Raw genomic sequence first — 27,622 nt, 5'->3', positions numbered from 1 at the left:
CGTTACATATCCTATTAAATGTTTCCTTAATTTTTTTCTCCTAAATCCCTTCTTATCCCTTTTATACCCCATAAACAGGCCAAGTCTTCTTGTTACACACTCCTATTTTTTTTTTTCAGCCAGTCTTGGGGCTTAAAATCAGGGCCTGTGAACTGTCCTAGGGTTTTCTCAAGGCTTACTCTCTACTCTTGAGCCACAGCACTACTTCTGGCTTTTTCTGTATATGTGCTACTGAGGAATGGTACCCAGGGATTCGAGAGTGGTAGGTGAGCACTCTACCACTAGGCAACACTGCTGGCCCTGCACATTCTTTTAATGCTCTAAAATTTTCTTTTATATCCCTGAAAAATTTTGGAGTTGTTTTCCATCCATGGTTGTAAATCACCATTCAGACCAGTCAGAACTCTAAAAAATTGGACTAAATAATGTTGTAGGTTTGGGGAACCCTATTAAATCTATCTTTCTGGGCCTATAAGAAATAGGATAAATGAGTAAGACATATGAGAGACAAAAAAATTCATCCTTATTATGATAGATAAAGCCCAGAAACTATTATATAGTATGCATGTTCCAATAAATGGATTTTCAAATAGTGCATAATGAGAGATACACAAACTTCCCCAGTCACTTCCAAACTCATTGTGTAGGCACCTTCTATCCATTGGTATTAGACCTTGGCCAGGCCAAGCTCTGAATCTCTGTTCCCAAGATGACCCTCTACAGATCATTGGCTCTAGCTATCTTCCAGTCACATTAAATTACTTTTCCAACAGTTGGACATGGAAGGAAACAAGAGTGAGTGAAGTCCCCTATGCTGTGACAAGTAACATAGGTTAATAAATATAAATTGTGTCAAACATTTCAATGCAGATAAGATGGATGGATAGATAGATCAGATAGATAAAAGAGAAGAGAAAGGGAGGGAGGGAGGGAGAGAGGAAGGAAGGAAGGAAGGAAGGAAGGAAGGAAGGAAGGAAGGAAGGAAGGAAGGAAAAGAAAAAGAAGGTATTTCTATTATAACTTTAAGTCCTACCTATAATTAATGGACATTCACTGCATAATATTTAGCTGCCTAAAGTCATTCACATTTATGTTGTAACCTTTTCCCTGAATACGTCTCTAGTGAGGTTTTCGGATAGAAGTTGGAGTGTATTTTATAAATTAAAATGCATCTTTTAATATTTCTCAATGAAATGATCAATTTGTACTTCTACCAACAATACAAAGGATTCCTTATGTATTTGTCCAAACTGGCTTTTAACTTTCTCTTTAAAACTTTTTGCCAAGTTAATAAAGTACATGAGTTGAATTTTTAAATTTAACTTTTAAAAATTTAAGGATGTGGGTTTTTTTTTACTTGTAATTTTTAATGTATGCCGTTTCTCTTTGTTCAGTTTACCTGGTTATACTAGTGGGAAATTTTTACTTACCTACATTATTGTAAAAAGGCTTTTTTTAGGTGAGGGAAAGAAATTGTTTTCTATAGTATAGTTATCTTGCTTACTTTTGTCATTCAAATATATTTATGGACATTTTCTAGCATGCCAAGCTTTTAGTTCCTTTTGTAGCCACAGTCATGAGTAATTTTTTGATGAGTTCTTTGTGTGACTCTAAAAATAGTCATAGGTATATTCTCTTGATAGGTATATTCTCTTGATAGGTATAGAGTTTCTTTTGTAATATTTGATATTAAAAACCCTGTGCAATCTTATTTGATAAAGGGAGTGGACTTGAAATGGCCAACAAGCACTTAGTAGATACTTGACTTATCTCTTGCTGACAAGTGCCATCTTGTTATGTTGTAAGTCCTCACATGTTCCTGTCTGATTCAGAATGTCTGTGTTATTTGACTTATCTCTTTCTGCACTCTGGGTAGCATCACATGGCTTAAATACCTATATATTATTTTGTTTTAAAAATACTGTAACTTATTTTACTACTTTTTGTTTCCCTAAATTTTGAACAATTCTGACATGTTCCAAATATATATCATTTAGTTTTAAGTGTGTTTAAATTAAAATTTCAGAATAGAATAGAGACAAAAGTACTTTTTTATAATTTGAGACTTGTTGTCATGGAGTCTCTTCATAGATGCGAAGGTCTTTTTAAATGTTCATCTATAATTTTTTTTCAGGTTTTGTAAACAGATTTTACATATTACTTGTTAATTGTATATTATGAGCCTTTTTATTTTTCTGTTAAAATTTTTAATGACATTTTATATTATTTTCAAGTGATTCCAATATATCACATATTTGAATAATAGGTGACTAAAGTATTATATATTGCCTAATTTATATATATTAGTAATATATGTTTATATAATATATTATGTTAAATATGTATAAAATAACTACTCATTATATGTACACATACATATCCTATTTAAATATTATATATTAAGTATTCTATATAATTAGTATATGTATAGTATATGTAATATCTATCTCATTACATGTAAATTGCTGAAGTATTGTAATTTAACTAGCTGATGACTAGTGCCTACAATTCTTTTTAAATTATTTTTAATTTCTGTGTATAGAGGGGTTACAGTTATAATCACCAGATAGAGGGTGCATTACTTCTCATACATTGATACCCCTTCTTATGTTTTTGTCCCCCCTCCCCACACGCCCTTCCCTCAGTTTCCCCCTCCTATTTCAAATAAACAAGTAAGCATCTATATAATATATCAGGTGACAAAGTGGGATACTGTAACAATATGAGATTAACCAAAGGGCAACACAAGAGAAGAGAAAAAGACATAATACATAAAGAACAATAGTCACTTATAATGAAGCTCTTGTCCATGTCCTGGAGGTCCATTAATTTGGCCTCATCCTATAAGGTCTTATGTATCTAGGGTTTGAAGTATTGTAATCCTCTTCTAGGAGAGTTCTAGACGTGTACTAATTATTACAGACGAGGGAAACCATTGAGCCTATGTTCCTTTGGGTCTGGCTTACTTCACTTAATATGATTTTTTCCAAGTCTTTCCATTTCCTTACAAATGGTTCATTTTCGTTCTTTCTGATGGCAGCATAGAATTCCTTTGTGTATAAATACCACATTTTCATAATCCAATCATCTAGGGAGGGGCATCTGAGTTGGTTTCATAACTTTGCTATGGTAAATAGTGCTGCAATGAACATCGTTGTGCTAGTGGATTTAGTATGCCCTTGTTTCTGGACCAATGGGTAAATGCCCAATAGTGAAATTGCTGGGTCATAGGGGAGATCTATGTTTAGTCTTTTGAGGACCCTCCATACTGCTTTCATAGTGGTTGAACGAGTTTACACTCCCACCAACAGTGTAGTAGTGATTCCTCCTGGCCACATCCTCACCAGCATCTGTTGTTGGATTTCTTGATTATGGCCATTCTAACTGGAATGAGGTAGAATCTCAGAGTTGTTTTGATTTGCATTTCTTTCGCTTAAGAGGAGGCTGGAAGGGCAGGATGACAAATTTCAAGGCTAGCTTGGGCTTAACTCCATAGCAAGATCCTGTCTCCATTTAATTAGATTTTCATTTTGTTTTGTGGAATCTGGAGCTCTCCTCCACCTAGTAGTTTCCATAACATGCTTAATATTTGAAGAGAGTGCTATTGTATACACATTTAATAAATGATCATTCATTGTTTTTAAACCAACTATAAAATGTCAACAATGCATTATTCTATAATGTATTTAACTGTAAAAGTAAAATGAAACGCAGAATCAAAACTAATTTCTTACTCTTATTTCAACAGATATTTGATTTAGAAGCTAGGACACAGACTTTATTTTTGGTAAATGATTTTTAAATTCAGGAAATGAGAGCTTTTCAGTCTTGAGTTGTAACAGGTAAGTGGCTGTTGTGTACACTTACCCAATAGGTAAAGTGTCAGGTAGCTTCCAAGAGTGAGCTGTCACATTATTATATTTATTTCTTCTCGTTCACACTTAAATTAACTTAGCAGTCACACAGTTTATCTAGTGTGAATCTAAACAGTCAGATAGGACTTCAGCAAAGGTGCATTTCATGAAGCTCGAACATCATTGTCTGTCAGGTGAGCCTTGTTCCGCTGTCCATCCTCATTTAACTATCCCACAAGATCTCTTAATGAAGTTAAGCCCCAAGTTCACTCCAATAATTCTGTGGCAAGAGTTGGTGCATTGTAACAATTCATCACTTGTCAGGAAAGCACTTTTAGTTTATACATTTAATAAGGGCATCCTCTAGCTTGGTTAATTAGAAGTGAACAGTTTGCATATTTACTAAATGTGGAGTGTCAGTGCCACCACGGCCTATTGCCTACATGAATTATTTCTCTATCTGCAATAAACAGCTGGGTAATTATTACTGCCATAATCAGATAAATTCCCTCTGTAAGGCTTTTCTTACATGGCAATTCTTTGAACTCATCCAAAGCTGAGCAAAATTTATGAACTCCAGCAGCTAGGCCACTTGTTCAAACTATGCTGTCCCTGTTCCTTGTTTCAAGGACATATGTAGAGCACCATGGATATTGTGGAAATAAAGACAAAAAATAAGATGCTTGTTGTTGTATTTTAATAAACCCATTTCTAAAATATATTCTGGTTTCAGCTATCAAAATCATATATAGTATATTTATACTATACACTTTCATATAGATACATTTTTTCATATATATATATACATTTTAAACAAGATTCGTTTAAATTGTCATGAATTTGTACTGAAAAAAGTTCACTGTTGCTGAACAATTACAATATTCCACTTCCTTGTGGAATATGTGCCCTTTGTGGTTGGCATGAAAGCAGAATGATGTTAAGTACTATTAACCACTGCTTTGTGTCTCATTACATGAATCCTCTGAACTCATTTTCTCCTAGTTTCCTTTCTACTTTTTGAATATTTTTTCTCTATTTTCTTTAAACACTCCCTTTATTTACTTCCAAAGCCCAAATTATTAGCACACTCTTTTTGGTCATTTATCTTTTTTCTCTACATGCCCTGGACAATCCCTTCCAGTTCTCTAACTCCTGCTCTTGTAAAATACATAAATACAAATATTCCCTGACCCCAAAGCTCCCCTCATTATTCCATATCCATCAATTCAGATTCCTGTATCAACAAATCGCTTTTCCAAATGTTCTTTTCATATGGTGAATTGGATCATTCTTCGCTTAGGTACCTGAGCTAGAAACACAAGATTGATTATAAGATCCCTCCATTTCATTGGTAAAGAAGCTTGATCAACATTATCCTAAGTCTCTGTTTTTACTCTTTATCTGTCTGTCTTCCCTAATCTTAATGCAATGATCTTTTAAAAATACAAATCTGATTATCCTTCTTGTTACATTTCTTCCATTTAAAAGTTTCTATAATGAAAAGACTTAACGATCCTAAAAGCATATACAATATAAATATTAGGTTATATAATATACTAATATGAATTAGTTATTGAATAAGCCATTATGTAATTATAAGTACTCTATTGCTCAAAATAAGCAAATTCAAAATAAATACTCAGATGATATTTTGAAATAGTATAATTCTTATAACAAAATCTTACAGAGTATGGGATAATAGCATGCATAATAGTGACAGGTTAGGGTGATAATTTCTGGAATATATGCATATCTAGAGAAAAATGAATTTTGTCAAAAAGAAATTATGCAGTGATGAAAATACAATGATTTGATAAACATCATTTAAACTTTTATACAGGCATTACTTTCTTCATTACTCCTTTGCAATATTTCCCAGCTTTTTCTCTTTTGTTCTTCTATATCCTCCCGCCCCTTTTGGGATAGCACTGAAAAGAAATGTAGTTGAGTTCTTTTTTTTTTTTTTAAGTTGGGTTCTCTTTAATCCAACAGTACAGTGAATGGCAATCCCTTTGATGTTCATATGGTTATTAAACCCTTTCTCAAAGCTCAATGGGTATTTTTTAATTGCAAGTAATATACTATATTTATTTATTTGTTTATTTGTTTGTTTATTGCAGTCCTGGGCTTGAGCTCAGGCCTGAGCACTGTGCGTGGCTTTCTCAATGCTAGAGCTCTACCACTTGATCCACAGCACCACTTCTGGCTTTTTTTCTATATATGTGGTACCAAGGAATCAAACTTTGGTCTTCGGGCATGCTAGGCAAGCACTCTACCACTAGGCCAAACTCCCAGCCAACTAGTATGCTGTTTTACAATGTGATGGTGTGTTGCCATTACATTATGCCAGTGTTGGATTGGCATGGAGATTTTCCTGGCCTGTGTCCAGTGAGTTGCATGCAGAAGCTGCTGCAAATATTTTTTTTGCTTTCTGCTAAGGTCATCATTTTTTAAATGAGAGACATGTATGATATCTGAGTAAAGACAAAATGCAACTTGATCTTCTGGAAAGGTAAACATACCTACCTACCTTTTCTCTGAACTCTGCCTCAAACAAAAATGCAGTAAGTTTATACTCATCTTCCTCCATAGTTGATTCTCTGTACAGATTTGCAATGAGGAGAGGAGAGGATGACCTCGATCTATCTGTATGTGGGAAAGCCTCTGCGCTGTGTCACCAACTTATGATCTGTAAAGTGATTTCATTTCACAAGGAACAGAGACCTGCCCTTATATTGAAACAAAAGCCATATAATGAATTATTGCTGTCCTTAAGGTGCTATGTTATCTCTCATCTCTTTTGCTGTTCCTTTGTTATCGCATATTGTCACAATATCTCACTTTGTTATCTCATATATTGGATACATTTGTATTTGGTTACTTGAAATTGGATAGGGAAGGGGGAAAACAAAGAGAGGGGGTGGGGGGAAGGGTAATGGGGACCAAGACATGTGGAAGGGTATCAATGTATGTGAATTAATGTACCTTCTATCTGGCAAATATCATGTAATCCTTTTATTAAATACAATAAAAATATTAAAAAAATAATACCTGCCCTTATCAACTGTAGGGGGATGTGAGGTTAAATGTCTATGAAATGCTTAAAACACAATAAATAATGTTCTATGTTATAGTTACTATATTTAGTTCACTACTGTTCTCACATGTATGACATATACAATATAACACTTTGCTTCCCATAGTAAATATCCAGAGTAATTAAAATAATATAATTTTACTTTGAAGTACTATAAAGTATATATTTGTAGAAAGAATAACATATGAAACTTCTTTTCAACTGAAGTGATTCAAAGATCCAAGAAGAAGGAAATGATTTTTCATGCATGATCTTTGAATGGAGTCTCACTGATTTTTAAAAGCATGTAAAGTCATTACATAAAACAACAGGACAATTGGACCATCACTGTGAGCAGTGAGGTAGTGTTACTCTAATTTCATACCCTTTGACCCCTATGACCTTGTGTACTCTTGCTGTTATATGATCAAAACATCTAAGTGTAGAGCACCTCGTTGCTAGTAGTGCTTCCTTACCCAGAGCCAGGAAGCCTGTCATCTGCTACAGAATGTGTGTTGACCCTTTTCTGTTGGGTGGGAAGAGTCCACCAAATAGGGCATAGGCTTCTTGGGAGTAACCCTGTCTCATCTCCACTCCTCTCTATTTCTGCTCTGTTTTTCTGAAATACTTCTCATTTTTCATTCCCAACTAAAGCCCACCACCTTGCTCTGAAGCCTTTTCCAATCTCTCCAATCAGAAATGAACGCTGAAATGATGTCTGTGTTTGTTTCACCGATTTATTTTGTCAGTAATCTAGCTCACTATCAGCTGTTTCATTTGCAAGATTCTAGAAAGTAAGGATTAGATTTATGTGTCTTTATTTCTTTTAATACCTTAAACATGCTTGGGATTTCCTGACAGTGAACAAATTACTGCAATTTCTTTTCATGTCATTAACTCTTTGAAGCAGCCCAGATATTTTGAAAAGAGACTTATTTTATACTGCAACATAGGCTTCTCAAGAGTAACTAAAGAGATGTTTATTTTTTCTTTTAGAATGTAAAGAACTTCCTAAACATTTCCTAAATTACTGCCTGAAAAGAAATAATGTTAACTTTCCTTTAAGCTCAGAACTGAACAGAACTGGATGGTTGTCTTTATATTAACTCCCTATTATAGCAACGACATGCACATAATACACCTGTGATTATTGGAACTGCTATTCACATACATAAACCTAAATACTTACATGGAGACAATAAATCCTTTAAAGCAATTTCTAGCCAGCACAGTGGTCCTTAAAAAAATCTTACTTGTTCATTTAAATAAATATGGAAAACAGATAAAGTATTTTTCATGGAGTTTAAGCCTAGTGGGAAGGCACTAAGTAAACAGATATATCCATAGATATATGATTGTAACTTTTATTAAATTTTGTGGAGAAAATTAAGTTTTATGGAGAAAACCAAAATTGTTATATGATTGAGAACCGTGGGAGGAGAATTAAGTTTCTACAAAAGGAATGCCAAAGCAAAAAATATAATAGAAGTTAATTCTTGAAGTTGAAAAATGGTGAGCTGGGAAATGAAATTGGCCTTGAGATCAAGTTTGGTGAGCCTGAGGTGGTATGATGGGTGGTGGGATGGAGAGGTGAGCAAGGATTGGTCCACAGCCTGTGTGGGTTTGATTGTGATTTGCATAGGGCAAGTTTTTCAGTTTTTAAAGCATGTTTTCAGTTCCAATCTCTTTTTGTAGGTTTATATAATGTACATGAGCATTCCCTACTTGCTCAAAAAAATAGCAATTACATTTTATGGAAGGGAGACTTGTTTCTATAAATGAAAAATTCACATTTCATAGTCATACATAGATAATATTAAGTTATATAATGTGGTCTGGCACAGTGATAGGTTATTTAACTTATTCCCAGGTGGAAAAGGTTTCTCTCCCCCTTTGTATGCTTGCTTTAGAAAAATAATGAAGGGACTATACTATTCTAAAAAATATACTTCTAAAAAAGAGAAAACCTATTGAAATCTAAATACACTACTAGTTGGGCTAAAATGTATACTTTGAGTATAGCATGGATTTTGGAGTCAGATCTGGATCCAGATTTAGGTTTCAAATTATGGGGGGTTAGATGACTTGTGAGTGCAGTTAATGATATATAATGAAAGTACTAAATGAAGCAATGTATATGTCACAGCTAGGAACCTTTTCAAAGCAGACCACAGTCAGTAATTGAAGTTTTCCTATGCTTTTTCATGGTGAGTCAAGGAGAGTAAGGAAAATAGAGTATACAACATATATGGTAACAAATTTGATGGCTGAGCTTACTGGATAGCATTTTTGATAATATCTTTAAGGAAAAGGAGGGCAGGTTAGAGGAAGTTGGGCTGTAGCAGAAACTCCAGCCCATTTCAAGAAGCTCTGAGGACTGAAAAGGCCTCTTAGAGTAATTTCACATGGATCCAGAGGGTCTGGCTATGTGTTCTTCAAACCCCAGTCAGGAGCTGGAGCCTGAGGGGAGAGAGCAGCTCACCCTGGGAAGGGTGGCTGACCTCACCCAGTGAGCCTTAGCTTCAGAGTCCCCCACGGCATTCAACACTGCCAGAAGCCACAGAGTTTCTTTTTCTTTTTTCTTTTTTCTTTTTTAGGTTTGTCAAGGTAAAATCACTCCTCAGAGTAAATTCTAAGTAAAGAACAGGAAAATGAAATTCACTTGCATATTTTTTTCCTGTCTCTCCTTTCCCACTGGCCAAAGTTTCCATTGTGCCCAGTGTCTTTTAGGAAACTAGATGCCATGCTCTTTGTGTAACCTTACCCACAATGTCTACATTCCTCACGTCATCATCCAAAGATCTAGGGAGGCAAAGACTTGCAGCAGATGAGCCAAGCAGCCTAGTTCTTAGTTTATGATATGTGTTAATGAACTAGATAGTACCCAGGTAGCTCTTTACTGCTAACAATTACTACTCTGCGAATTTCATAGATAAGCCATTTGATCCTCACAATAGCTTGAGGAAGTAGATAATATGTGAATAATTTTGCATGTTAGAAGAGTAATAAATCTATCTATCTATTATCTATACCACATCTATGCTAAATAGCTAGTAAGTAGCACAGCAGAGTGTTTATAACTAGGTATTATTTAAGGATCTATTTCATTGCCTCCGAGTGGGTACTCTTATATTATTAGTGCTATTATCTCTAAACTATATACATTATTACCACGATGAATACTATCAATAAAATATATTTTAAAATATATAAATATTGGCAAAATATGGTGGAGATTGCTGTATATTTTAAAATTGATATAACAAAATATTTTGTGAGGTAACTAATTTCTTTTAAATTATCATCAGGTAGTTGTACAAAGGAGTTGCTATGTAACAAAGCACTTTATGACCACAATAGAGAATAAAAATAATGCAGAAAGTCTTGGGGTTTTTACACAATAGAACTCAGTATCATAATATAAAAGAAAATGGTTAATGAGAAGTGAATATGACCAACAGTACCTTATATACATGCATGAAAATACTATGATGAAATCTATGAAAAATGTCTGAGAAAGATAAAAGCAAATATGCATGGCTAAATCAATATAAACTATCTTGTGTTGAAATGATTACCACCAGTCAGGTGTTAGAAAATCTGAAAGCCTAGCGATTTTAAATTCCATTCTGCCATTCACTGATTATTTGGGGCAGGTCACACACAAAAAAGATGATTAGTAACTTAACTTGTTGTTCTACATTATGCTAAAAGGAAATGTGAGAAATTATAGAAGACGTTTATTTTTTACTTAATATCAAAACTTTAGATTAAAATGAACAATGGAGTCACTTTTCCATGTAAGCTGTGATTGTATTTCCCCTGCTAAAAATTTCCATTTGTTCATATGTAACTGCCTTGAAATCTGTACCTTACAAACAAAGAAAGGTCACCAATTCGTCTAACTCCTGGTTCTTTGTCAAAAATAGACACAGTTAATGAGGTTTGTTTGGTAGGGAACAAATTCTCAGACATAGATAGAGATCCTTTCAATGGAAACAAATTTGTTTGGCTTTACTGGGTTACTTAGCGATTAATAATAGCCTTGAGATGCAGGTCAAAAAGGTCATGGTACTAGCTTGCCAACACAATCTAAATGTACAGTTAGTCCAGCTCTAGGTGTTCAGAAACCCCCTAAATACTATGCATAAAGGAAAATGGGCTATTTTCCAACTCCTTTTTTCATAATAATAAGCAATTTTCAAGAGAAGGGTGGCAAAATGGGGGCCATACTACTCCAAGTAATTCATTTGTTTTGCAATTTAATCTTATGTTGAAAAAATTGCTGTGCTGGTGATTTTTAAACATAACCTGGTGATTTTTAAACATCAATGTGTTTCATAAGTAACCTTGTGGGAAGTATTATATTAGTAGCCTCTACAGAAAATTACAAAAATATATATTTGTAGTTGTTGAAATAGAAACAAGGATCTATTAATTTTGGAATACTTGTTTTTTCTACACTTCCTGATACATTTGAGGAAAAGGCTCAGATGATTTAGTTCAATTTTTACTTACAGAAGAGATACTTAGTTATATATCTTCTTTAAGAGTAACATAAAAATGTAAATACTATGTTGACATGGATAGTTAAATTTGTTCTATCAAAACAAAGATTAGATAACTTTCCATATTTGATAATATATTCTGTTTTGTATAGTATATTTTAAACCCATTTTTAAAAAATTTCTTAGGATGCACATAAATGATAAAATTGTCATTATTGTAGTGTAATTTGTCATAACTGAAAAAAATGCTTCAACTTACTCATTTAATCTTTAATGCAAATTATCTATGCAATTGGGAATAATGTGAGTCTTTTAAATGTTGAATACTTCATGTAATCTTACTGATATTATTTTAACTGTTAAGTAAACTTGCAATCAATTAAGCATATATACAAAATCTATACTTTAAGATTATCCTGTTAACGGATATACTAAATAAGTAGAGATTTGTATGTGTACCACCAAAAGAAATCAGTGGTACATGTGCTTCATTGGGCTATGTATTTCAAAATAGCTTAATCTAGCCTGTAATCCTAGCTACTCAGGGGGCTGAGATCTGAGGATCAAGGTTCAAAGCCAGCCAAGGCACCAAAGGACCTGAGACTCTCTAGAAGTGGGGCTTGTATCAAGGGTAGGGCGATCGCCTTGAGCTGAAGAGCTCAGGGACAGCACCCAGGCCCAGAGTTCAAGGCCCAAGGCCCCTCTCCTCCAAACCCTCCCCCCGCCCCAAATAGCTTGATCTTCACCTCTAAAACTGGGAATGTAGAAAGTCACTTCCCTTCGCACTTGATTTTAGTGTTCCCTGGATCAGAGCATCAACGATAGCACAGAGGCGCTGGGGTTTTCAGAACCGGATCCCTGCAGATCCCCGCAGAGCTTTCCCTGGGCGTGCCCCGGTGGGACGCACGGCCCGACCCCTCCCCAGACCCGGCCTGGACCCTCACCCCACAGCCCCCCGAAATAACCGCGGGCGGTTTTGACGCAGGGAGGCCCTGGAGGAGTTTGCAGAGATGAAAGACCAGGAGGAGAAGAAGGCGGCTGTCGAAAAGGAAGAGAAGAAGAGGAATTACCAAGCCCGGAAGACGCACTACCTCCTCAGCACGAATCAGGTGGGTCTGCCGGCTCCCGACAGCTCCCCCCGAGGCCCGGAGGCCCAGACGCCCGAGGCCCGGACAGCCGGCCTTGACCGGCTGGAAAGGTACCGCGAAGGCCCAGGCCCCAGCCCGCGGCCCCACCTGGCCCCGCACGCGCCCCGCCAGGCGGCTTAGCAGGAAGCAGGGGCGGCCCTCATGACTTCTCCTCTCCACCCGTCTTTTGCCAGGCTGCAGTTTTGATGGAGGTTTTCAGGTAACGCTTCCAAAGAACCGGATTCTGCAGTTCCATATCCATATCCACATAGAGAGGTAGGCGCGGATCCGGAATGCCAGGCCCTCAGATTTCATCAAGGATAAATGCAGAGAAACACGGTTAAAAACGGATTCAGGGGTTAACACGAGTTTTGTTTCTAGAGTTCTAACCAAGACTAGCAATTTCAGATTTTATTTATTTATTTCTCATAAACCTCCAACTCCAGTGCCGCAGCTCTAGCCGGGGTCCCACGGTCTGGTATCTTCAGGGCTGGAACACGCCCCGTGGTGACAATGTCATTCTTAGAGGTACCCAAACCCAAGAGTTCAGTAAGCCTTTGAGCTCGCTTGGAAAGTAGTTTTCCAGCACCTTCCTTGATCCACACTTCTGGTAGGCTAATTAATGGGAGGAAGGACTACGGCCCCTATCACCCAACAGGTAAGGAAGCAAACTCAAGAGCGCTTTTGTGGCTGGCTTTACAGACCACAGGCACAAAGCTAGGAGACAGAGATCCGGTACTCAAGCCAAGGGTTGTTTATTTTTCCTTTAACTGAAATTGACAGCACTTTGAAAGTAATCTTAATATTAAGAAGCAAAAGTTACAAGGTAGAAGAATTTTTTCTGGTGTAATAGGTGAGCTCTGTTTTTATCTAGACTCCAAATCAGGAACTCCTTTTTAGCAAAATGTTTTCGTTTCTCCCCCAACCTATCATTAATTTCAGTTTTGACAAAGCTAAAACGACTATTGATAGTGTTAATTCTTTCAGATTGAGCTTTTCAATCAGTTTGAACTTTTCAACCTTAGGGTGAGTAAAGTTGTTGAATTTGATCATGCCAAAGCCTCTTGATGTTTAGACTGTTTCTTAATCCTAATTTTAGTTGTGCTATTTAAGTTTAGGATGGGCAGTGAACTAGAGAAAGCAATAGAGAAAGAAAAGAAAATGTAGTGAAATCCTACTAACTGGATATTTGTTCATTCTGTTTCATCCAAGGATATTGAGATATTGACTGCTCTGTAAAAATATTTAGGAACTTTACACAGGTAGAGTGTAAAACTCATTGATCGAACACATTTACAGAGAGTGCATTAGGCCTTGGCTTCTATCGCTAGCTCCACACAAAAATTGAAACTATTTTTATTCCATTTCAATTTTAAAATTAAGCACCTGTTTAGGCAAATTCATGCAATCCAAGCAGGAGTTCTTGACTCGTGACCTTCCAATGAGTAGATAATGCTGCTATTGAGTTTTCCACATATTTGTGTTAACGAGCAGAAGCTATGCGTGCTGCTTCCGTTTCCTCATTGATGCTGACTTACAGATGTATGCAACCCTTGCTTTTGATCCATCATCTCCAGAACGTGCTGCCATCCAGTAAAATGATTAATGTTGAGCAGTATAGTATGGTGAAAAGAAAATGGATGTTATAATCAGACTGGGCTGAATTTGCACTCTGGCTCTCCCATATAGTGTTAGATTACTTTGAGTTTTCCAAGCCTTTGTTTCACTCTACATGTGGGGACAATGAAACCTACATTAATGAAAATTATGGAGATCAAATGTAATATCTTTAAATTGTTCCAGGAACTTAGAAAGACATTCATTCAGTAAATGATAATAAGAACATTACTAGAAGTTAACTTGTCAAGCATAAGCTAACATTCTTTTCTTCTACTTTCTTCTACTAGTTTAACCAATTATAATCATTCGTTTTCTCATTTCTTTCCTTTCTCTTAGTTTTTAATGGTAACTTTTTAGATGACTCCATGCCAGGGTCTTTGTATTAGCTCCCACCACCTCTACCTCACACTGGACTCAGAGTACTACAGGACAGTCTGTCCAGTCATTTTATCTTGGGGAATAATAGCATAAAAATGTAAGGTTTTAACTGACCCTGATGAGTTGGTACACATTGTTGTGGTGATCTAACATCTGACCACAAATAGCTTGGACAAATACAGGGACAAGCCTATGCATACAGAAAGAAAAGGGAAATTTCTTTTTTGGTGATTAAATTTAGCAGTGACATCATCTACTTGTTTCCATCCATTTTGTTTAGATAATACTGGAAAATTCACTGTTGTGTAACATATTGCCAACAGATTTGCTTTGTTTAACTTTAAATAAGTATTTTATTATGATATAAAAGACATAGAATTTTAAAACTATTATGGGTCACAATAGTAAGCCATCTAAACAAAAGTGAATATGGATCTTACTCAGTTGATAACTGCAGAATTTAGTGTAAATATATAGAAGACAAGACTTAGACACAAGGCATATTCAGTCTATGATCAAGCAACATTTTTTAAAATTTTTATTGTAATTAATAAAAGGGTTACATGATATTTGCCAGATAGAAGGTGCATTAATTCACATACATTGATACCCTTTCACATGTCTTGGTACCCATTACCCTCCCCTCCCCACCTGTCTTGGTTTTCCCCCCTTCCCTATCAAATTTCAAATAACCAAATACAAATAAATTCAATGTATCAGATAACAAAGTGAGATACTGTAACAATATGAGATACCCAAGGGACAGCAAAGGAGATGAGAGACAACATAGTACATTAAGGACAACAATCATTCGTTATATGGCTTTTGTCAAGCAACATTTTTAAATAGAAGGGAATGGGCAGTGGCTCAGGGGTAGGACGGTGGCCTTGAGCTAAAGAACTCAGGGACAGTGCCTAGGCCCAGAGTTCAAGCCACATGATCCACACACACACACACACACACACACACACAAAAGTTCTGAAGAGAATGGTTAACTTTTGTTATAGCTTATAGAAGTAATTGCAATGAAATTAAGTTATTTATATTTATTATTTTGCTGATATAATTCACTACTTCTATTTACTAAAGAAAAACAGCTGTAGTTTCCCTAAATTAAGAAAATTTCAAAGAAACAGAAATATACTTCATTTTCTTATAGTGTCCTGGATATTGAGTAGACAGTAAACTGCAGATCGACAAGTTTTTCTTATGAAATCACTCAACGAATATATGATTAACTTCATTATTTTGTGAACTTTGATTTCAAATGACATTACAGGTGGCTCACACCTGTAATCCTACCTACTCATGAGGCTGAGATCAGAGGATCGCAGTTCAAAGGCAGCCCAGGCACTAAAGACAACCACTAGAAAACTGGAAGTGGTGCTGTGGGTCAAGGGATAGGGTGGTAGCCTTGAGCTGAAGAGCTCAGGGACAGCCCAGAGTCTAAGCCCTATGACAGCCAAAATAAATGGAAAGAGAGAGAGAGAGAGAGAGAGAGAGAGAGAGAGAGAGAGAGAGAGAGAGAGAGAGAGAGAGAGAGAGAGACAGAGAGAGAGAGAGAGACAGAGAGAGAGAGAGAGAGAGAGACAGAGACAGAGACAGAGACAGAGACAGAGACAGAGAGAAGGGGGGGGAGAGAGAGAGAAACACTGAATGCAGCAGTGGTTTTCTCTGGACACTATATTGAAAATGAAGTATATAACTTGTGTTAGGGAAGGGAAGGAAACCTAGGAGAGAATGAAAGAGTGACATTGTAACCCCCAAAATGTACTCATTATCTGACTTATGTAACAGTAATCCTTCTGTACATCACCTTTATAATAACAATGAATTTTAAAAAAGAAAACATGGAAATGAAAAATAAAACCCAAAAGGTTATTATTTGTTTAATGTGGTACTGAGGTATGGAACCCAGAGCCTCATTGCAGGCTGGACAAGCATTCTACCATGAAGCCACATCCCTTGCCAGAAGGTTAGTGTTTTTAAAAGATTTATCTTTTTTTAACTATAACTTATATCTGTAGGAACTCTCATAAATAAATAAATGTCTAAATGTAAATAATTCTTATAAAATTATATTGGAATCCAAAAAAATTTATTAACCTGCTTAAAAGAAAAAAACTGCAGCATTTTTAGCAAAGAACATGAACAGTTTAGGAACTATATCATTGATACAGTTTGTAGAATATTGATGTTTACATTAAATTCTCATCTCTCTTATCTAGCTTAACTAAAGCATGTAGAAATACAACATTAATTTAGACAATGCTTTTAAAAAGGTGAATTTTAGAAGTGAATTTTTTGGTTAAATTCAGAGATAGTTGATAATGAAAACCTAATGCATAAATAATTTTGGAATCATTATTTTGATATACTGATGCATGTTAATAACAATTTAAAGCCATCAGTATGCCTATCTTTATCACAAATTTAATGTATGCCTTAAAATAGTTCCAAAGATGATTACTGATTTTATTGGTATTAATTATCTCATCTTTATTCAAGCAAATATGTTTGTGCTAATAGGAATTACAGGAGTAAATAACTAATATTGCAATGAATGAACTAATAGACCCCTCAGGGTTTTATTAATTAAAAAGTTCAAGTTGTATTAAAGTACCTTTTGTATATGTTTATTTCAATCAGAAAGCTGAACCTGGTAACTTATTTGCATAAATAATCAATCACCATTTGCTAGTAGTAATAAGGTTAATTTGTTGCCACAGACATAATAAGATTAGTCAATTATATTTCCAAGAAAATACTGCTTGTTATGCACTCCATCACCTGTAGAACAGGATTGGGTTTGGCGCCCTTATTAAAAGAACACATTAAAAAATAATCTTAGTCCCTGTAAAACTTTTTTGAAAAGAAAAGTCATTTCAGTTGATTTGAATAAAGTAAAATCCAAGCACTGCCTTCATTTGTACATTTATCTTTTTGCAAAGATTGATTATTTAATGAAGTTATTTATTTTGATTCAGTGACCAGTCAAGCTAAATCTAACATATACAGGGTATATTTCCTTTGAAGAAAATCTCATTTGCACTTGTGTTTTATTTGGAGTACACTGACATTCATTCCTTTGCCCTTGTTCTTGGGTAATAAATTATGTTGTCTGCTCCACCTACTGGTAGATATATGCAAAAGGCCCATCCTTGGACTTCAATGAGTTTTCTAAAATGTTGGCAGCATTTATAAAGATCTGATTAATGCACTATCTATCTGGCAAATATTATGTAACCCTTTTATTAATTACAATAAAATATTATTTAAAAAAAGATCTTTGTGGAGGTCAGGTAAGTTGCACAGACTTCATGATATAGACTAGAAACTCTATTGTTTTGAAATAAAGGAGATTATGTAGAATTATTCACAGTATTAGTTATGGAAGAGCAATGTTACCTCATTTTTTCATGTTAATATGATAATAGGAAAAGATGAATAGATGCAGGATAACTGTATATAGTTTATTTGGGTTTGATATTTTCAAATCCATCACCTAGCATCCATTTCCTAAACTCTGAGCAAACCTTTTGTCCTTTAACCCAGGACATTTACTTAATCACTGTCAGATAAATGTTTCTAGAATAGTGTTATTTATTTCTTTTCTCCTTGTAATACATATACCTCCCTGTGGTTCATAAGCTAATATACATAATTTGCAGCATAATCTCTCCCTAATCTGACTGAAAGACTGAGCCTTGTGAGGAGAGGACTTGAAAATATTAATGTCATAATTAATTCACAGAATATCTGGGAGATAAGCAGCGAATCCCAACACCGGTATAGAAATTAGAAAGACAGACAAGAGAAATTAGCTTGGTCATGTTTATTAGATTCGCTGCTATTTAATATTAATTGTGACTGGGTGCCTCTTTATTATCTGTACTATGTCACATCGTCACCTGCAAATTCCTAAAATCACCTGACCCACCACTTGTACAGGAGGTGAAGAGACCTGGAATGAGGTTTGGCAAGTAGCTTTTTAAATTTTGCATTCAGAATCTTTTATTTGCTTTAACTTCCCAAAAGTTTGAATGACTATTTCCATATAGGAAAAAGTTAATAACTCACCAGAAGGTCTGTTGCTGAGTTGGCCAGGGCAGCTGGGGCAGGCAAGAGGGATCCTTATCATATTCTCTACAGCCCTTCCTCTGCAGAGATGAAAGGAGGAAGAGGTCTGCAGGATGAATCACTTTGTATGATTGCACAGATGCTCTAAAATCTGAGATGACCTTCCCAATGCAATTAGCACTAGTAAAAAGCCCAGGCTATGGGGTGCATTTGTGACCCCATTCATTCGCCTGAATCAACCCTCTCTGGAAGGAAGATCCAGGTCTCTGGGTGTCCATGATCCTTCTTAAGATCTAGTCACTTGCTCTGTTGAGTAAAGCTCAGTTCTCTCCTGCACTGAAATGTGCTCATGTGTATAGAAACACTGATTCTCAGTGAGTTTGTGTGCAAACAGAAAAACTAGAGTCTTTGTATAAAAGCAGAAAGAAACCCAGACATCGTTTAGATACCTATGGTATCTTTATGTGCATAATCACAAGTAACTCGAGCAATTTATTATATTCATCTCCATGGGATTCTATAAAGCAGAAATTATCCCTTTGTTGACAAAAAATGTTGGTGATGTTTCTTTTTCATCTTCTGGACCCTTGGTGGATTTATCCCTTCCAGAAGACTATATAGTAAAGAAAGGTCTGACCTTTAATCTTTGGATCCGTAGTTTAAGTGGAAAATCTTCAGGCCTGATCATCTATGCTTGCTCCCAAGTGGGCAGACCACATCAGAAAACCATGAGGTAATCTGTTACTTTTGGCAGTTCCTCTTCAGAAAGGCCAAGGAGTGAACCAGCACAAGAAGGAATTAGCTATTAATTTCTACATTTTATTTCCTGCCTCTCTAACATTACATTTTTATATGATCTTGTAATACATGAAAAGAACAGAATCATCACCCATTGCCACTTGTATCTGAGGAAGCAGAATGAAGTGGTTAAAATTCTTACTGTGAAAAAAAGCTGTTGAAATGACAAGTTGAAAGTTGCCTTTCAACTTGTTAGTTTTTGACTGCAATCCATCTTCGAGGCAAAAATAACACTAGAAACAAAAATAACCCCAAAATTCATAAAAGGACAACACTTACAGAGTAATATCTTGGCTCCTTCCTATGCATGTAATATTTGGAAAGTTATTTTAAAATAGCTACTTTAAAGCATATCTTACTATCTTAAAGGTGCGCAACCAATTCATGTGTTAAGGACTTGGAGCATACACTTGCACATGTTCATAAAACAGCTACTACAGAGGGAAAAACATGAAAATGCTGGAGAAGAAATAGGTGAATAAACCTATACACAGGAAAGGGCAGGTATGCAATGCAGCACATAAATCTGTACAGTAAAATGGATGAGAAAGACTTCAAAACTCTGTCATTAGAAGGACTAAAATGAAGGCTGGATTGTATATGGAGCTTTTGTAGAGAAGGTTGGAGATTAAAATAATTCATGCCTAAGTGCCTCAATATTTTGAATGTTCTTGAGAATCACAAAGAATCACACTGAGAATCACAAAGGTGAGGGCAGGAGAGCCGGGGGATTGATTATTTAGTGGCACTGAAGGTTCAGCCAGGTTTATAGTATACAAACCTCACATCAAACGTCTGCCTACTTATGTGATTTATTCCACCAGCCATCAACAACATATTTTAAACACAATAATATGACAGCTAACATTGATGCTTGGTATGAGCCAGATTCTTATTGGTCATTTTCATGAGCATTTTAATTCTCGTAAATTGCCTTAGAGGGTATATTATTATCACTCCCAATTTAATGATGGGCTCCTGAAAGACTCAAAACAAACTCATTAGTACAGTTGCAGGAAAGGATCAGACCTAGAAAAGTTGCTCCATCAAGATAAAAAGCAATCTGAGTTTCACTCTTTCAGGCTCCGTGAAGCAGGGAACTCAAGTTACAGGTCAAGGGAGAATGGCTCAGGGAACAATTTCCCTGAATGGCCTCTAAATGGAAACGATCTAGCTGAATTTTTTTTAAGAAAGTACAGGATGGTCAGAGGAGAATCAGTCTGCTTCCCTCTTGCTTCACGATCAGATCCCTTACAATCTGATATCTGCCACAAGAACAGGATACGCGTTTGCAGAGATGACCCGTCTCCTAATTACCATTCCAGGTGTGCATCCTCCTGCGCATGCTGTTCCATCCTCCTCCGTAACACCTGACACACCTGGCACCCCTGCCTTCCCTGGGACTGCCTTAACCCTCTCTCGGAGTTGGCTCTCAGGAATGCCCTTCACTGGCTTCTGTTGTCCCTCAGATTTTATAAATGTGTACACTCCTTACATCTCTTTACCCACTCCACATTTTCTCCTTCACTGACCTCGTTTATCTTCACTGTCTCAATATATATTTTATTCAGGAAATAGTCAAATGCTAGCCAGAAACGTTCACCTAAGCTCTAAGCCTACCTCTATACAACTCAATATTTAATAATACCCAAATATTCAGAGTTCAACCCTACTATTAAACTCCAAAGCAGATATTCATATGCCTATGTCACTGTTTCTCTCTGTCTTTTCTGCCATGGGTCCAAATACAAGCTTTTCTGTGATGCTACATTCGCTTATAGTTCTCTTAATAAATCCGGTCTCAGTGTGTTCTGATTTTATTTCTGTGAAGTATTCCCTATCCATCTCATCATCTCACTGCTTTTTATCCTGAGTTCTGAGTAAGAACTTTGCTCCACCTGTATAATGTTCTGGTCTTGTATCTCTTACTATTCAGGAATTGCATTCTGTCTTTTCTGACCCAAGAACTGAGATAAGTGGTAAGTCAGAACTCTCACTTTTGGCTGAAGATCAGTCTCAGAAAGCAAAACTAGACAAAAGCTCAGGCACTGACTTCAGTGGTTCTGATGGCATTAGTATCAGAAGGAGCTTTAACATCTGTGATTTCCGATTTCTTCAAATGACTAATGTGAAGCCAGATTGAGAATCACCGACCTAACTTACATGTCATAAAAATGGGTAGTGGTCCTGTTCTCTTGGAACTTAGATTGTACTTGAATAGATAAACATTAAAAATAATTCCTCTTACATATCTATAATCAAACATTTCAACCAGGAGTTTTGCCTACTGAGAAAGTGCTTGACTAGCATGCACAAGACGTGGGTTCAATTCCTTGGCACTACAAATGTAGGTGGTACCATATACGTAGGAAAGTCAGAAATGGTGCTGTGGCTTAAGTGGTAGAGCACTGGGCTTGAAGAAAACCCAAAGTCAGTGCTCAGGCCCTGAGTTCAAGCCCCAGGACTAACAAAAAAAAAAAAAAAGAAAAGAAAAAGAAAAAAGAAAAACTTCACTCCAACATTATGCATAGATTCTCCAGATCTTTTCAGACTTCCCCAAAGGATGTTAAAGCATTTCACACTGAAAAAAAATACACATAAAAAATTTCAGCATCATGAGGAGAATGAGTAAGCTCTATTAAAGAATATAGATAAGGACAGTCTACTTTAGAGGTATGTGGATCACAAAGATAATTGTAAAGCTAGAACTGTGATCAATTCTTAAGGATAGACATGATTTGGCCAGGCAAATAAATAGATGAAGAAAACAGTGTATATCTAAGATGAGCCTGGTATGTTTTGAAGCAATGGTGAAAAAGGCTATGACCTCTAAGCAATGGAGTTGAAAGTTGGGTGAAAAGAAATGGGCCATTTTAAGACAATGTTAGGTTATTAGGTGTATTAAAAACCCAATTATAGGGTTTTATTAAGACTTTAGAAATTATTTTTTAAAAATATTACTCTGGCTTCCCTGTAGATAGATGTAACGAGTCCAAAGCTGAGCAGATGGAGAGAGAAAATAACAGCACGGTGATGAGAATAGGATGGTTGGATGAACACGGTGCCCAAGAACTTGAATATAGGGACACATGGATTCGAGAGGTTAGAATGGAGGGGACAGATAGAAGGGAACAGACTCATAGGTTGTGGTTTTAGAGGTCAAGAGGCTGTTTTTACCACTTAGATTTAGCTTTGGATAGGCTTTAGACGTAAATACATTTTTTAGATTTATCACAAATTCCATAAGAAAGTTTGGATCTCGAAGCTATATCTTCTACCTTCTCCACAGCTGTGTTGAGAGAAGTGAACCTACACTGACATGTCACCAGGCCCCATGCTTAGTTGACATGTGTCTCTCATATGTGGGAATCATGCAGCTTTTAGCATCAGCTCTTACAGTAATATGAATTTACTATTTCTTCTGCCATATATTCTGCCATTATTTGGCTTTTATTTTTTATTTTGGTATGGGTTATTCACCCCCCTCTCTCTTTCTTTTTTCCCTCCCTCCTTTCCTTTCCTCTCTCCCTCCCTCCCTCCCTCACTCCCTTTCTTCCTTCCTTCCTTCCTTTGCTTCCTTTCATTACAATTTGAGACAGGGTTTCATCATGTTGCTTGAATTTAAGATACTCATGTCTTTGCTTTACTACTATGAAACATTCCATTGATAGTGGTGGTAAAGAAAGGATCTATTAACTTTTTGTTTGTTTCTTTTGAAGTTCTATTTCTACTTTAATTCCACTGTGATCTGAGAATACCTCTATGATTTCTTTTTCATATTCCTTAAGTGTGTGTTATGATTCAGAATATAGTCTGTGTAGGTGATTGTTCCATATGAGAACAATGTATATTCTGTTTGCTTGGTAGAGTTCTGTAGAGCCATCAGCTGATTGACGTTCTGTTAAATTCAACTATGTCCTATTGATTGGGGGGGGATTAGGTGTCATTTTAGATAGAGGATGTTTGAGATCTCCACCAGAAATACTGGATTCACCATTTCTCCTTGGAGATCTATTAGCTTTTATACTTTCATATTTTGATACTTTGTTGAATATCCATATGTAATACCTCCCTCTATCCCTACAAGCTTTCCTTTAAAAAAAATTCTTGTCTAAAACTGAGAGACTCCAAATTCCGTTGATTAGTGTAATGAAGATGGTATGTATCTGCTAGTCTTTCACTTTTAATAAATATTTTTAAGCTTAAGATAGATTTCTTTTACATAGCACAGAACTCAGTCCTTTTGACTGACGTTCTTTGTCTTTGTTATTGCTTCTTATTTCTTGGTGTTTGTCTTCTAGTCTTTTGTATTTTTAGTAGCATTTTAAGAATTCCATTTTCATTCCTTCCTAGAATGTCAATTATTGTTCTGTTTAAAACTGGGTTTATTTGATGCAATGTATAGTTTGCAATATATAGTTACAACCCACCCAACTCTACTTAATACTTCCAAAATAATGCTTATAAAACCTTGGGTGCCATTGATCAGAATGCATTGTATTCATAAACTACTTTGTTAAATGGTAACTCTTTTGTACAACTACTTAAAAGAAATAATCAAATGCTTTTACTCTGCAAAAATAGCTTATAAAACAAAAATAATCTTAATTTGTCTGTTTCTCTTGTATTATTACTGTCATTTATTTCGCTTAAATTTGGTACTTATTTACATTATATGCTGATATTTCAAACATTAGCTCAAATGAAAACATTAAAAAGACTATTTTTTTACAATAGCTTATTTTTTCCTCTTAAATGAATTTGAGTTTCTCTTCTATATGATTTTTCTCATCTGCTAAGCTTTCTTTTGGTGTTTATTTCAAGACATGTCTTTAGGAACAAGTCTCAGGAATCGGAAAATCTTCACTGCTTCATATGTGAAGAATAATTACATTAAATATCAATGATTTTAACTCTTAATAGTTCAAGTATTTCACTACAATTTTATCTTATAAGGTTTTGTGATACATTAGATGCTATTTTTATCTTTTTTATAGGTAAGGTATTTTATTTTTGTCTTTATATTTTAAAGACACTTGTTTTCTTTTGATTTTCTGAACTTTGGATGTGCTGTACCTAAGTTGTTTGCGTTTATTCATCATACTTAATGTTCTGTAAATTTCCTGAATCTATTATTTGGTATCTAATTTAGATCATTTAGTCAATTTAGAGAATGTCTCAGTCATTATTGCTTCAAATATTTACTTTCTTTTGGATATTCTTCTCCTGCTGTTTCCATCACAGATAAGTTATAATGATTACAGCTGTGTCAGTGTTCTTGGATAACCTATCCTGGATGTATGGTTGTTTATTTGCCAGGATCAGGACTTGAACTCAGGGGCCTCGCAGTTGCTCAGCTGATACTCTGCCATTTGAACCTTGCCTGGTTATTTGGCGATGGATGTCTTGTGAACTTTTCTGCCAGGCTATCTTTGAACTCTGTGATCTTCTGAATCTCAAACTCTGGACTAGCTAGCATTACTGACATGAGCCACTGGGGTCCAGATTGTGTTCCATTTTTCTTATACTTTTTTTAACTTGGCTTTTCCCATGTTAGAAATTTCTTTTTAAATATTTTTCATATAATTTTTATTGTAATTAATAGAAGGGTTACATTATATTCACCAGACAGAAGATGCATTACTTCACAAACATTGATACCCTTTCTCATGTTTTGGTCCCCATTTCCCTCCCTCCACCTCCACCATTTTAGTAATTTCTACTGACATTTTCTTAAGTTTGGAGATTCTTCCTTCGATCATGTACAGTCTACTAAAGGTGTTTATCAAGTATGTTTATTTCTGTCACGGTGCTATTTCTTTCATAGAACTTCAGTTTATCTGCTTAGGTTAGCTATCTTCTTTTGTGTATGAACTACATTAAGAAAATTGAACATTCTCTAGAATAAAGAAGGTACACCATGGTAATTAGGGCATCCTTCTTTTTTTTAATTGTAATTAGTAAAAGGGTTACATGATATTTGCCAGATAGAAGGTGCATTAATTCACATACATTGATACCCTTTCACATGTCTTGGTACCCGTTTCCCTCCCCCCACTAGGGCATCCTGCTTAGGGTGAGCTTTCTGATAGATATACTTGACCCTCTCCTTTACTGAGAATTCAGGAAGAATGATCTTCAGAGATGCAAACCAACAACATGATAATAGGTGAAATAACCATCTTGAGGGAATTCCTTACCTCCTAGATCTGAGATTCTGGAAAGATTCCCTATGCCCTGTTCAGTTATTATTTGTAACATTCTTGCATTTGATGTGATGTCATGTTAATTTGTCCCAAACATTAAATATATGTATCAATCAGTCTTATCTGTCCAGCCACTCATTCATCTACCTATCTTGTTGGCAGGGACTGGATTGGGTCCAATAACTTGGTATGTGCTAGGCAAGCATTCTATCACTGAGCTACACCCCTGGCCCTAAAATTTTCACTTAAGTGAAATGAAGAAAAAAAAAACTTTGGACTTGGTAATGGTTTCTTTAAGCCTTGCTTTATGTAACTAGGTTCTATATCATGGTTCATAATAGTCATCATCTTGTCTGCATGATGGTCCTACATCTTGAACTCAGAGCTGGAAACTGAGTGTTTTTGCGTAAGGCTAGCACTCTACCATTCGAGCCACAGTTTCACTTTCAGATTGTGTGTGTGTGTGTGTGTGTGTGTGTGTGTGTGTGTGGTGGGGAAGGGTGGTTTTTTTCTTGGAAATAAGTCTCATTGACTTTCTTGTTTGGGTTGGCATCCAACAATGTTCCTCAGACCTCAGCCTCCTGAGTAGCTAGGATTACGGGTGTGAACTACCAGTACCTGTCTGCAATAGTTGTTTTTTTTTAAATATATTTTATTGTAATTAATAGAAGAGTTACATTATATTCACCAGATAGAAGGTGCTTTACTTCACTAATATTGCATTGCTACCCTTTCTTATGTTTTTGTTCCCATTTCCCTCCCCCCAGCCCCTCCCCTCATCTTGTTTTCCCCCTTCCCTATCCTATTTTAATAACCAAATAAACATATATACAGTATATGAGATAACAAGGTACAATCCTGTAACAATATGAGATAACCAAGGGACAAAAGAGATGAGAAATAATAGTTGGTTTTTTAATAATAATAATAATTCTGAATGTAAGAGTGTTGAATTCAAGGCTTAACTCTCTCATTCACCTTTCTTGCTGAAGGCTGATGCTGTACCACACGAGCCATGCTTCCAGCCTGGCATTCTGAAAGTTCTTTTAGTGATTGAGAGTCATGAGCTTTCCTACCCAATCTTCAGCATCTCAATCTCCATAGTAACTAGAATTACAGGTATAAGCTCCTAGACTTGACTAAGTATCTTTAAGTCTTGCTTTATGTAGGTAAACCCTGTCCAGTCACACTCCTGTGAATGCCTGCTATTTACAAAGAACTCTTCTTCCTTCCATAGTGCTGTATCTGAGTGTGACTGTTATCTGAAATACAGGGAACCATAAAGTGCCGAAACTGAGAAATGACCCAGCTTCCTCTTAGTCTTCAGCAAGAGTAATTGAATAGAGAATATCTTACTAAACGCTGGACTGTGACAGTGTGTTAACACTCTGACTATCTCCTAACAGCAGGGCAATTATTTGCTGCGTGAGATTCTTATAAATCCCCTGGCACAAGTATGTCCTGATAATTATGATGAACTGCCCTGGTCAGTGTTGATTCAGCAGTCCCTACTCTTGCAAATATTTCATTCACAGTTCTCTGGCCCACTTTTACTTTTCTAGTTTATTAGAGGCCTTTCTTATTCTGAAATCATGCCTGTTTTAGGTTTAGTCATATTTAAGACAGGCATACTTTAGAACTATGGGTCACAAATTTTGAATCAGGTAGGCTAAAACTAGTCTTAAATTTGGTTTCCTTTTCTGTCAATTTGTGACTCTTGTTTGATGTATAATTGTCATTTCCAGAAGGAAGGCGTGAATTCTCTGACCTGCCCTGTATGCTTAACTGATTTTTATTCCTGGAGTAAGCATACTTTCAAAGCAAGAGACCTCACTATGTCTCATATGGCAAAATATAAAATTAAAACATTACAAATTATAATTTGACAATGACTGGCCTACATAATCCAGTTATATAAGGTTTCTATTTTATAGAAATATGGTTTTTATTATTATTAAAGAATTATAGAAATATG

General features: G+C 35.8%; 1 protein-coding gene across 5 annotated transcripts in view; it reads left to right on the top strand.

Moving 5' to 3' along the window:
* Nucleotides 1-27,622, top strand: part of LOC150038948 (spermatogenesis-associated protein 17-like) — a 146,314-nt gene that overhangs the window by 42,000 nt on the left and 76,692 nt on the right. For all 5 annotated transcript variants that reach the window (XM_090328180.1, XM_090328182.1, XM_090328178.1 and 2 more), the window contains exon 6: nt 12,424-12,547. In XM_090328180.1, the coding sequence (XP_090184306.1) occupies nt 12,424-12,547 (124 nt within the window). The remainder of the gene's footprint in view (nt 1-12,423; nt 12,548-27,622) is intronic.

This window comes from Megascapheus bottae, unplaced genomic scaffold (genome assembly GCF_031878675.1).
Source record: "Megascapheus bottae isolate mThoBot1 unplaced genomic scaffold, mThoBot2.hap1 H_2, whole genome shotgun sequence".
Lineage (NCBI taxonomy): Eukaryota > Metazoa > Chordata > Mammalia > Rodentia > Geomyidae > Megascapheus > Megascapheus bottae.
Note: the sequence above shows the minus strand (reverse complement) of the source record. Positions and strands in the feature narration are given on the sequence as shown.